Genomic DNA, 13,003 nt, shown 5'->3' with positions numbered 1-13,003 from the left:
TATTACTTAGCTGGGCAGACCAATCTAAAATAATTCAGCCAACTTCTTTTAAATCAAAGACATGGGCTGTAACTGCTATAAACCTAACATACCTGTTCAAGTACATCCAACTTCAATTCAAGTTTACTAAGCACAACATCTCCTCCCCAGAGTGACAACTGCAGATCTGAAGGCTTCAAGTTCTTTATGTAGCGATTCACATAACTCATCAAAATAGGAGTTACATAGGACTCCAGCATTCTGGAAGATCTCTGTATTACAGGTCAAGCACTAGAAAAAGAGAACAAAAAATTGAGATGTTAGTTATGTATCTCCAGTCTCATTTTCAATAATGCAACACTCCCGTTGTTTGAATGTATGAAAGTAATTCTAAACATCATTTATAGTCAAAGGTTCATATAGTTACATATAAAGATAAAACATACAGAAAGATGCAAGTACATCTATTTTCATTTTTGAATTTTTATATTTACACATATATATACGTATACTCACATACATATCTGTATATACATCCATATTCATATACATATATATGTATACAATATATAACTGACTCGTTATACACATATATTTTGAACTGACTCCTTCAAAAGAAAAGCCAACCAAACAAACGAAGAAACAGACAGAAAAGGTGATCGAGCAGTCCACCATGCTTTTCACAGCACTTAAGTGACAGGAAAACTCCTTTCTGGCCTCATCAGAAGACTAAACTTTGAAAACATGAGAAAAGGGTAATTTCTGACTGATAAGAGCCCACACTAAAATATCGCCTTAGATGCACCTCATCGGTCTCAGCACCGTGTACAAGACAACCCAGCCAGTTTCGTGCCAGCCTGAACTCTAAGAAACCAACATCCTTCGTGAACCGAGCTGAGGTTACGTTAAGGTCTGCTATCACTCCCATCCCTTCCCACATCCTTTCCCGACCCCCCCTCGTCCTGATGAGACCCTTCCCCGTCCCGTCACCGCCGCGGCTTCACCCGGACCCCTCCACAAACCCGGGAACCCCGCGCCCGTACCTTCGGGACACATCCTCGTACGTCCCTCCCGCGGCCCCGCGCCCCCTCAGGGCCCCTTTACCTGGCCCTGCACAGCGCCCTGAGGCTCCGCGCCCACCCCGGGCCGGCCGGGCCGCGGGAGCGCCGCGCACGCAGCGCCTCCGGCAGCGCCTCCCGCCCCGGCTCCACCGGGCGCTTCCGGGTTCCCCGGCGCATGCGCGAGCGTTTGGCGCGAGCGCGGGGCGGGGCCAGGCGGCGGCGCTGAGGGCGGTGGAGGTCACGTGCCCTGCGGGGCGGGGTTTCCCCGGTGTCCCCGTGAGGCGGAGGAGGAGCGGGGGCCGTGTGACGGAGTCCCAGAGATGCGCGATGGGTGGGGTTGGAGAAGGCCTCCGCGGTCATCCAGTCCAGCCTGTGACCGAACAGCAAGCAGCATGTCAACTATACCATGGCACTGAATTCCTCGTGCAGTAGTTACCTAAACACCCCCAGGGACGACGCTTGCACTCCCTCCCTGGGAAGTCAATTCCAGTTTCTAATCACCCTTTACGTGAAGAAATTTCTTCTAACGTCCAGACCATCCTTTGTCACAGCTTGAGTCAATATCTTCATGTTCTCTCCATTTTTATCTGGGAGGAGGCGCCAATTCCCATCTGGCTACAGCATCCTTCCAGACAGCTGTAGGGAGCGATAAGGTCATCCCTGAGCTTCCTTTTCTCCAGGCTAAACACCCCCGGCTCCCTCAGCTGTTCCTCATAGGATTTGTCCTCCAGACCTTTCACCAGCTCCATTGCCTTTCTCTGGACTCTCTCCAGTACCTCAATGTCCTTCCTGAACTGAGGGGCCCAGAACTGCACGCAGCACTCGACACAATCTGCTCCCAGGGCGGAGTGGCCCGGCCATTCCCCGGGTGTGTGTGTGAGTCCCTGCCATGAGGAGCTTGGCCATTGCGGGCTCTGGCCCGGAGCACTGTGAACCCCTGAGATGTGCCACTGCCTCAACCAGCCCCAGCTCCAAGGTTTGGTTTGTGTTGTTATAACTGACAATGGTTGTGTGGGGCAAACCCCAGTGCTGGCAAACACTTGTTCCCACTCTGTTTAATAAAGGTCCACATTTTCTGGCTTAGTTTAGAGCAAGGTTCTGCTTAAGTTCTCAATTTCACCATTTCAGATGTGAGTAGTTCCTGGCATCCAGGAACACCGTTGATGTTCTGCATGCCCAGAGTGCTTCTTCCTTCTCCAGATCATTGAGAAAAGCCATCTCCAGCAGCTCTGAGTCCTTTTGGGGTTGCTTGTGGCATGTGGAAAATGCCCTGTTAAGGTGAGTTAATAGAATGTTTGCAGGCTGACATGTTGGCATATGGGTGATCTGCAAAGGAGTTGAGCTCGTTTTTGTCAGGGAAAAGTGCAGTAAGCAGTGCCTGTGGGCATGGCTTTGATGTAGATAATGAATAATCTTTTACTAAGGCCTCTGATTTGAGTTTTAAAGGAAAGCCTGTGATAGGCCTCTTGAGTTACATATTCCTCCTGGATATTTGAACTCTTGTGAATTTAATCTCCAGTGGAGTTATGTGGCTCAAAACAGAAAAAACAACACTATACAGCTTCTGAGAGACTGCATGTGAAGCCCAAACAGCAGGTGCTCAGGTAGGAGCCTACCCCTAGAGCAGTACATGTATTGAAATCTGACTGAGCTAATCAAGGTCTGGAGGCTTCACTCCTGCTGGATTACCTGTCTGTTCTGCCCCTGGTACACACATGCTGAGTTAACCATGAATCAAACCTCATTTTGCATACACCATCGCCTCACTTGCTGTGCCATCTTCACTCATGAATCACAGCTCATAAGACCATATTTCACCTCACAAAGAGTCAAAGCAGCTTGGACTGTTTTTCTTCTTACAGTGGTCACTACTCCCACAGCTGATACTTGAGTGTATGTTCAACCATCCGTCAGTACCTGTGGCATGTTAACCTTAGCTAAGAGGTGGTAGCAGGCAGAATTCCTTTGCAGAACTGCTATGCCTTTCTGCCCCTCTGCTAGAGTGGTGGGAGCGGTGAATTTTACTGGTTACACTTTCCAAGAGTATGCACTGCAGGCCAGCTCAGAGAAATAATCAATGCTAATGGAAACAGTCTCATTTATAACATAGCCTCTCCATAGAGTTGCATTGACACAACAGAGGGATGTGGCAACTGATAAGTATAATGTTGAAGCACATCCTAAGCCTGCACCAAAAGCCCTTATTTCAACAGAAAAACATTCCTCTGTTTCTTTGTCCATTATGTTATTACTTTTGAATGACATATCCAATCAGTGCTGGAATGTTTTCTGAAAGTTCAGAATTGAAGGACAACGCCCTATTTTGGTGAAAAATCAGTAAATGAAAAGAAGAGTAGGGGAAAAACATAGTGCTCCTGGCAGCTGCCTGGCAGCCCTAGCAGCTGAGAACAACTCTGTAATTTTCCTGGCAGTCATTAGCATTTCATTATAACTACCTCCATCTCAGTTCTTGTTCAAGTATGTTGACACTCTGAATAATTTATTTCCTACAGTAGGGAATAAAAACAAAAAAATTGGAAGGGATCATACAGGAGTAAATCTTTGAAGGAAAGGAAATAAATGGGTGGCATGAAACAAGGGTAGCTGGAGAGGGTTAAAAAGGTCCCTGATCTACAGAGGGATGTGAGCTGAGTACATGGAGAATTTGGAGGTAGTAGGCAGGTGATGTGCAGTAATGAAGTTGGGCATACTACAGCAACAAGGACATGTCTGCCAGAAATGTCAGCTCCTTGAGCTAGTCCAATTTATTCTGTATTTCGACACTTCAGTGAAACATGCAGTACAGATATAATTAAAATTGCAAATCAAGTGGTATGTGAATCTTGTTCAATCATATAACTTGAGCAATTGTGAATCCCTGAAAAGCTAACAAAAGTAGATACAGTTTACCTAGAGAATGAAAAAGTGTACACAAAACAGTATCACTTGCGACCAGCCATGGCCATGAAAGGAGGTCCTCAGGAAACATATCTACCTGCAGAGGTTTTTTTTCTTGGTAAGAGTCTATCAATGTGTTTCTGGCTTCAGTCTTGTTCTGTAGGCTATTTACTGTTTTCTGCAGAAGAACTGTGATCAATGAAGTACAAAATGAAGGGGAGAAATAGAGTCCATTAAAGAAACTAGGAAAATCTAGAAAAGGTAGAAGATGATTAAGTGGCTGTTACAGAATTACTTGATCACAGAATGGTTGGAGTTGGAAGGCACCTCTGGAGATCACCCAGTCCAACCCTCCTGCTAAAGCAGGCTCACCTAGAGCAGGCTGCACAGGATTGCATCAAGGACGGTTTATATCTCCAGAGGAAGGGACTTCACAACCTCTCCTGTGCAGTCTGTTCTCTGGACTCTCTGTCAGCCTTAAAATTCTTCCTCCTTTGGAACTTTTTGTGCATAATTTTCTGCCTGTTGCCCTCATCCTACTTCTTGGCACCACTGGGAAGTATCTGGCTCCATCATCTTGATACCCTTTCTTCAGGTACTGATAGGGAGAAAACATGGTGCTATAACATGGACTAGTTGATTTGTAACATTTCCTGTTGGTTCCTTTTTCTGTTTTTACTAGAAATTATTAGAATTATTATATATATAATAATAATTATATCTTATAAATTATAGTAATAATTTATTATAAACATAGTAAGATATATACTCTGTTTTACTAGGAATTTCCTGAGCTCAAATGAAATTGACTAAAATATGTATCTTCTAATATTTTTCAAACATTAAAAAACTACATCAACAAAAACAAACAATGTAAATCAATCTGTTTTACTACTGGAAGTAAATATATTATTAGTGACATCATGTAACCTAATTATTAAATCATATATAGCAATCAGAAACAGGGAAACTAAAATTGCCATGCCACTTTTATTAGTATAATAGCCTCATGTTACTATGGGTTTATTTCCGAGTTCACCACAATGCACATAGATTTGAAATTTGGAAACAATGAAAGCAATTTTTTTTTTTATTTGCACTTTAAAAAGTGCATTTTAATATGCTTTCATTGTAATCTGAATTTTTGGTATATTCTAAACTTTAAGGTACAAAAAATTCTCTGTCATAAGTTTTCTATGTTCTTCTATTCCCTAAATTGTGCCTGAGAATCATAGTGAAAGAGCTCTCAGCTGTAGCCTTGAAGCAATTTTTTTTTTCAAGTGTCAAGGAAAATGGATCTATTGTGGCACCTTTAAAATGGAAAATTAGTATTCAAGAAAGATCAAAATATTTTTTTTATTTGTAATTATGACTAAGAGAAAGAGTCTGTTGAAACTGCTACATTCACTCTAATTAAAACAGAAAAGTATTAATTTAGTGATCAAAGGTCATGAAGTTCTGGAAACTTTATAATCCCAGCTCATTGCTGCCTCATCTGGTTTTTTAGGAAAATGCTTTCCCCAGTTGCTAATCCCTGTAGCAGTCTGGGGACAGAATGCTCAGGGCAGTGGGGAGCAGGACACATTTATGCAGATTCAGATGCTAAACTAGCTCAAGCTTCACAAGTCTCACCTGATGTCTCCTCTGAGGGTGAGTGTTCGCTCTGAGTTAACGGGTGAATGTCTATCCAATCTCCTCAAGGGTGAGCAATGGACTAACAGCCAACTTGGTTTGGTCCAGACAGTGACGGTGCACTCAAATGTCAGTAACTGGTGTTTTAAATTGTAGCCTACATGCATAAATTCTTTGTATGTACATTTGATTGCTTTGCGAGTTATTAAACCTAAAACAAAGAGGTAATATTACATCTCTAGAACACATTGTCCTGAATTTTATTCACACACCAGAATGAATGAAAGACGAGATAAAAATCCTGAATGGAACCGGCTGGAAATTTACAGTTTAGTTTTCCAGGAGTATAATTTTCAGATACATCATGAGAGGCAAGCATGGCTGTCTAACCAGGAAATTTAAAACTGGAAACTGTTTTTCAAGTTTTTGTTGAATTGGTAACAAAGGAAAACAGTTACCCACCTTGCAATAGTGAAATTTTAGGGTATGTAGTGATATTTGACCTGTTCTGATATGTTTGAAGGGTTTATGTGTCCTTTGGGTAGAAAGTGGTATCTTTGATTTATGCGCCTAATTATGAAATACATCCAAAAATGTCAGCCAAGAAGATGTTATTTCTGGTTCCAGTACATGAAATATATGTTTGACAATTTTAAACTGTATATGTAGAGAAACATGTAACTTATTACCGCCTCTGGGTATGAGGAGATTTATGCACTAAATGTTTCACACAGGTTTTGCTACACTATTGCTATACTGTTCATGCAAAATGTGTATTTCTAATTACAACAACTAGCATACAGCCTTTTAAAATAGTCCTGCTTTTCAGGAGTTAAATAATCACTTTTCTCTAGTATTTACATATTTACATTTACAAAAAATTACAAGTCTATGATTTTATATGTACTTGTATCTATAAATGATTTTCAGTAAATATGAAATGCATAAATATGTTATCAATATATTTCAAATAAATATTTTACATATACTGCTATTATAATTTTTCCTCAGTAAAAAATTTTATATGTTACCAAAGTTTGAAAGTAACCAACAGCTTCTTTCTGTGTCATTTGTTAGTTCTTTAGGGGATGAAGATAAAATGGCAAAACTCAGGAATCTTTTTGCTGGAACTACACTAAAATCCAGTTCCCTTTATCGGCAAAGTGAGTTTTTCAGTGAAACCGTAAAACTCCATGATGCCCTTTCTTTGGCTCGTCCTGCAGCTGTACCAGGAACATTCCTGCAAAAGCTGAAGTCTGTTCTAAAATTTTTTCATCATGTGAACAAAAATGATTTGATTTACATATTGTAGAGCTGATATTAATGAATATCAGGCATGTTGGACAGCAACAAGAACTGCAAAGCCAAGAAAATGTGTCAGCTCCTCAAAATCACCCTTGGAAGCTGAATGGCAGACACAGCTCAATGTGAATAAAATCTTTAATATTTCAGGACTGATCTCCTGAGTTTCTTGAACTTTATAGATAAATAAACATGGGTCCTACTAGTGAAATCAATCTGTATAAATTGAAATCAGACTATGAAAGGTACAAAGAACTAAAGAGAAAATACGAAAAACAGATAGTTGAGATACATGGATCTTTTATAAAAGGGAGGCCTTTTATCATTTCCACAAATTTTAGTAATTTTTTAGTAATTTTTTAGCTCTTTGTCCTAGCATATAACTTGCAAGCCTTAGATAGGCTAATTTTTTCCTCTGAGATCTCATAAATGTTAGCATTATGTGATTTTCTGATGTATTTTGTCAGGAAATTAAGTAGCTGTTTCACACCTCCCCAAAAACCAATAGCTATAAAAGCTCTGCAAGGATCCCACTTCTGATAGAATGACTGCTCAGAATTGCCTCTGCCCCTGAAAAACAAGGTGTAGAGTCCATTCATCACACAACTGTTTTGACACATTTGTGATTTGGTTGCAAATTTTGAGATTCTCTGGATTTATTTTTGCTTTTAAGCGAGTTCTTCTTGCTGTTTCAGCAGCCATTATCAATTGCTTGTTTTCCATCATTTTTTCTCTTTGTTCATGTAATTTTCTACCCACATTTTAGATTCAGTGTTGCTAACAACAGTAACCTGAGTATGAATTGGAAGTTGCAGAAAGTCTCCCTTCAATCTTAAATTCACTGAGTAGGCAGGATTGCATTTCTTGCATTTCATTCTGAGGATGTACTTTTTTTTTGTCAGCCCATTTTTTATAAAACACGCGGTCAATTAGTATTGATTTCTGGTGTGCTGTATCCCACATGCATTGAGGTGATGCAAAGAACTTCTTGCTATACTTCTTGTTATGTGTTTTATATCATCCAGTCATAACGTGGAAAAACTAAGTCATATTAGGCTATTTTCTCTTTATACCTCTGCTTTGTCTCATGTTTCACACAGTTTTTTTTTCAAGAAACAAATCTGTGTGAAAAGGAAGAAATAGTGGTGTTTCATAGGAGAGTGTATTTGCTTCTTTCAGAACAAATTTGATACTTAGAAATGAATACTTCTTTTAGGGAAGCTGGAAAAAAATTCTCAAGGTGACCTAAACTTTCCTAAATGGCAAACTTCTGAAAGTGTGGCTGCTGCTATTAATTAGCAAGACAAAGTTCATGTTCTTATCAGCTCATGTCTTGAGGTACAACAGCATCCTTTTCAAGCACTTGACAATTGCAAATCCATAGCTTTTCTCTACAATGTATCAACCTCCCCTTTGCATTTGTCCATTAAGTTGAGTTTATCACAACAGAGATGAAGGACTTAATTTTCAATGCTTTGCACTTCTTTCAAGCACATTAGTCTTACTCTCTCTCCTTTACTCTTGCAGATACTTAGGCCCTTCTGTGCTAGCAGAGATGCAAATAACCATCCCAACACCAAGTTTTTACCCTGTGCATATTATCACCTAAGCAGTCATTCATACATGGAGAAATGTTTTAAACACCTCTGAAAACCTTCACTTTGTCATCTCCTTTCTATAAAATTCACTGTCACCAGGATGTCTATCAATATGACAACAGCTAGGAGCAAAGGAACTGATACCCTCCCTCTCTGATGGATCACTGACATATGATTATGTCCTTGGGCTCCCCATTCATTAGTCATTATCTCCATGTTGTTACCTTAGGATGTAATTAGGTGCAATCATTTTTCATGTAGCAATGCTGGTGTACAAACACATGCCAACTGCAACATCTGGGGAAAGCATAAAGCCAAGTGACAGCTTTATGCTGTGTATTTTTCAGGCAAGGATCATCTTTCTCTTCTGGGTTTGTATAATGTCTTGTAAGACATTACTTCGATTCCTGACTGCAGCTTTTAGTTTTGCTGCACTACAAGAAATGTTGGTAGCAAAATCCTTTCAATGAGATCTAGTTCATTGGACTAGAGTAATGTAAATCCAGTTTACATTACTTGGATGCCCTTTAAAACCATTTGAGATAAAAGCAATGGACATTAGCTCATGGAGAATTGCATGCCTTCCAATCTTTACCAGCTCAAAGGCTTTCCAGAAGCAAGTAATGTGAACTGGCAAGATGACTAAAAACCTTCCTGTTCACTGCAGTTCTCAGAATTGTACACTACATAAAGAGGGAGATTTTGTGACCATAGAGAAATACAGCCAAAAGAAATGTGGTGGGTGAATATAACTGGGAAAGTAGGTGAACCCAAGCCTGAATAGATCATGAGTTTAACCCAAAACATCCTAGTATCTTTAGGGAGCTGGGAGGACCTCCAAGAGGTCTGTCTTTGTCCAGATGCAGTAAGAAATTAAGCATTTCTTTCCAGACACCGAGACAAAATAAAATTGGACAGCAGATGAGTCATTTTTTTCCCCAGCTTTGTGATGGACTGTTTCACTCTCACTTTACAAAGATGAAAGAGCAGAGCAGTACGATCCTCTTAGCAGGGTTGTAACTGCCACACAGACCCTCATCTTCTTGCTCTTGGGGGACATGCCACCTTTTGTGCTGTTTCATAGATGGTTAGCACTAAAACCATTAAACCATTGCCATCTCCAACTGAGTGAGAAGCTAGGGCCATATTACAGTAGTTCTTTGCTTCTGAATCAGTGGTCAATCCATTCCAGGAAGACAAAAATGCAGAATAAATATTGTTGTTATTCCACATATCCTGGTAGTATTGTTTCAATCTGTTGGCTGTACACTCTGTGAGACAGTACACTGGTTAATGTTGTAAAGGCTCCTTTTAAAATCTGGGAAGTTAGAACAGATATTATTTTAATGAAAGCATAGATGTGGAGGCTACAGCAAAATCCACAGGAAGATTCTAAATCCACCAACACTTTGGATTTTTCATCAGCCTGGATTTAGATTGACCCTAATAATGTGTATACTTAGTGCTTACAATCACATGTATAAGGTCCATAAAAAATACAATTTACCAGCTGTGCAAGTATTTTTCTAATGACTCAGACTCTCTACTTTTTTGTTATTGTATAAAAATGTGATGCTTTTAAACCGAGTGGCATAAATTACATTGTTGCTTCTCTGCTGCAATATAATATAACCTTTCCCCATGGTTATGCATTTTAAATAGTTCTGTGTATCCAGTGCACCTCCTGGAGATCAGCTTTCAGGCCCTTTTTCCAATCATTTACTTCCTAATCTTCAAAGATATAAAATCTTCCTGTTAGCTGTCTGCATCAGGGGAGGCTTGAGACACCCTTGCTTTCAGACGCCTTTTTCTGGGTGAAGAGATATCTTCAGTTCTTAAGTACTTCATTACTATGGCCAAAAAAAAAGTGTTGCTGTCACAGAACATACCTTACTGTTGTCATAAAATATGTTACCTTCCACAGTAATGTATGTAAGTCTCCTAAGAGACCAAATCTGGTCAAAAAATACCTGTATCTGTGTTTTTCTACAGGGAAGAATACAGATGAATGAGAAATTTACTTCCAAACATGGGAGGTAGCAATTTTACTTTGTCATCATCAAGAGGCTCACTAGGAAAAATAGGATTAGGACATGACTGAGTCCCGTATGTAGTAATTCTGCACAGAACTAAGTCAAGAGTCTTGCATTACAAAATCATTGAACATTAGCTTTTTTCATGTTTTGTCACAAAGATTGCACCATGCCATCAATCATTAAAAAATATGTGCAAAATATAGCAAATTTCTCAGCTGAAAACAAAGTAAAAGATTCCTTTGCATGACATGTTCTTTACAAGGGCAAAATTAACATGATAGCACATTAAATCAGAACATTGAACTGGAAGACGTACAGTGTGGCTTTTTGTGAAGGACACATATGACCCATAACTGACTGAGTGTCCCAGTCATGGAAAACTGCCCATTTAGTGCAACTTTGGTTCAAGTGAATCAATTTTCAGAAGGGCTGTAGGGCCTTATTTTAGGCTCACTTAAATGTATGGCTTAAACATCATCAGGAGATTTCACTGTAGTTCAAACAGTATCCAATACATGGAACACAGTTCTAAGGGCTAATTACTGCCAATATGATGTGTATCTCATGAGGCAGTTTAATGTAAACTTGTATTTATTATGTATCACATACATATATAGCAGCCCATCCTCCAGTATGAATCAGCTTTCCCTAAAATTCAGTTTGTTGTGTATGTTTGTCCCTCTTTCAGGAGTTTAGAAGAAGCTAACAAAATTGCAGCAGTTTGAACTGAAATTTTAAAAAAGTGAATGTAGCTTCTTATATTAACAATATATGTTTTGATTTTCAGTGAAGTACTACAAAAATACTAACACATGATGCAAAAATATAAGTATATAAACATAATTTTGAAACTAAGAACAAACAGAAGAAAAACCCTAGACACATTTATCCTCTGTTCATTTATTTTTAAAAGATTTTCCCTTATTCTACAAAATTATATTTGTAAAAGTTTCTTTCCTTAGATTCAGCAATGCAGAAGCATTTATATTTTTTAATTGCTTGCACTTTTATTTAACTTAAGCACCATGTACATGCTTGGAAACCTAGCTTTCAATAGCAACAAAGTATGTACATAATTAGTAATGGGGCCTTCAATCATTCCCCCTCTCATGTTCCACTGTTTTCCCATATTCCAGCACAGTTATGTGCCCTTTAAGCTATTTTTATCAAGTGTGACAACTTTGAACTTGTTCCAAGACCATATTGCCTTAGATGTGACCTTCTGGTGTGGAAGTTAAATGTTCTCTGAAAATCTTGCATATAACATGTACTTCTCTATATTTACTCTAAATGTAATATCTTCAAAGAATACCAAAAAGTCAGTGAAACATGAACTTTTTCTATAACAGCCTTAGAGCCTGATCCTTTATACATGACTTCAGTAGGATTTACACATGTGTAAGGGCTGTGGACCATGTGTGCAAATATGGACACATGTTGTATCATATTAAGGTTCAATAATAAGGCTGGCCAGGAAACAAGGATTCTGTTTCGTGAAGTATTCTGAGGTTTTGGCATTTGGTTTCATTCTGATGCAGGGTGAAATCAAGACTTTTCAGCATGTTTTGAAAGCAAGAGGGTCTGCAAAGGAGACAGACAACAGACATGTAACTGAGCCTAAGTATATACCTGTCATGGTGAATCCCCATTTCAGACACTGCTTCAAATCTGAGAGCAGTGATTTAAACTTGGGTGTGCCCTTGGCAAGATGAATTTCCTTGTTACCACATTATTAGTTTTCCATAAACAAGTGAAGTCCTTCCTCCTCATTTTGAGTGAAATTCCACTCTAAAGTTGAGGTAGGCAGCCCTGGTCCTTTCTCAGCAGGACAGGCAGCACTGCTGGCCAAGCATTTCACCTGGGGAACCATCACCTAATTGTGAGCTGCGCTGTATGCCAGGGGATCCATGAGGTGTGCTTGGTCACAAGGCAGGTGACAGCCCATGGTGCTCTACTCTGCTGCCTCTCAGGACTCTCCAGACCTGTGCCCAGTGGTGTTCCCTGAGAGGCCACAATCTACTCAGCAAGCACTCACAAGCAGAGTTTGGGGACCAATGATATAAGCAAAAGGGCAGGGTTTGGTGGTTTTATGTCTCAGGTTTTTATAATGTGACACAAGAATTCCTGTCACTGGAGTTGTTTGTGTGTTATAGCTATAAAATATTTGCCTAAGATGTAAGTATCAGCTTTTCTTTGGTTTACAAAGAATTTGGTATCCAACGGAGTAAATACTCAGTTAGATGAATGTTTTTTGGTCAGAAAAGAAATGCTGAATGAGTATGAACCCCATCAGCTCAGTTTTATTTAATTGGTCTCAAATGAAAGTAAGCATTATTTGAAAAAATAATGTTCCTTTGAAAAAAGGCAATGTTGCTAAAAAGACTTTGAGATACGTATGTATTTCAGATATGTCTGTATCACATAATCAACAAATGTTTTGGTGTGCCTTGAGCTTTTTTGTCACACAAATATTGTCTTAGCAATGTGCTTTGTTCTG

At 39.4% G+C, this 13,003-nt stretch overlaps 1 protein-coding gene across 8 annotated transcripts in view; it reads right to left on the bottom strand.

Annotated features, from left to right (window-relative positions):
• VPS13B (vacuolar protein sorting 13 homolog B) overlaps window positions 1-1,173 on the bottom strand; it is a 422,306-nt gene extending 421,133 nt beyond the window's left edge. For 7 of the 8 annotated variants that reach the window (XM_015617450.2, XM_015617453.2, XM_015617455.2 and 4 more), the window contains exons 1-2: window positions 1,023-1,173; window positions 93-270 (exon numbers count right to left, since the gene is read on the bottom strand). In XM_015617450.2, the coding sequence (XP_015472936.1) occupies window positions 93-239 (147 nt within the window). In that variant the 5' untranslated portion in view covers window positions 240-270; window positions 1,023-1,173. The remainder of the gene's footprint in view (window positions 1-92; window positions 271-1,022) is intronic. The other variant, XM_015617451.2, reaches the window with a different exon arrangement.
• Between the last annotated feature and the right edge of the window lie 11,830 nt (window positions 1,174-13,003).

The sequence above is a fragment of the Parus major genome, chromosome 2 (genome assembly GCF_001522545.3).
Source record: "Parus major isolate Abel chromosome 2, Parus_major1.1, whole genome shotgun sequence".
NCBI classification, from domain to species: Eukaryota; Metazoa; Chordata; class Aves; order Passeriformes; family Paridae; genus Parus; species Parus major.
The sequence above is the reverse complement of the archived record's forward strand: the minus strand, read 5'-3'. Positions and strand labels throughout refer to the sequence as shown.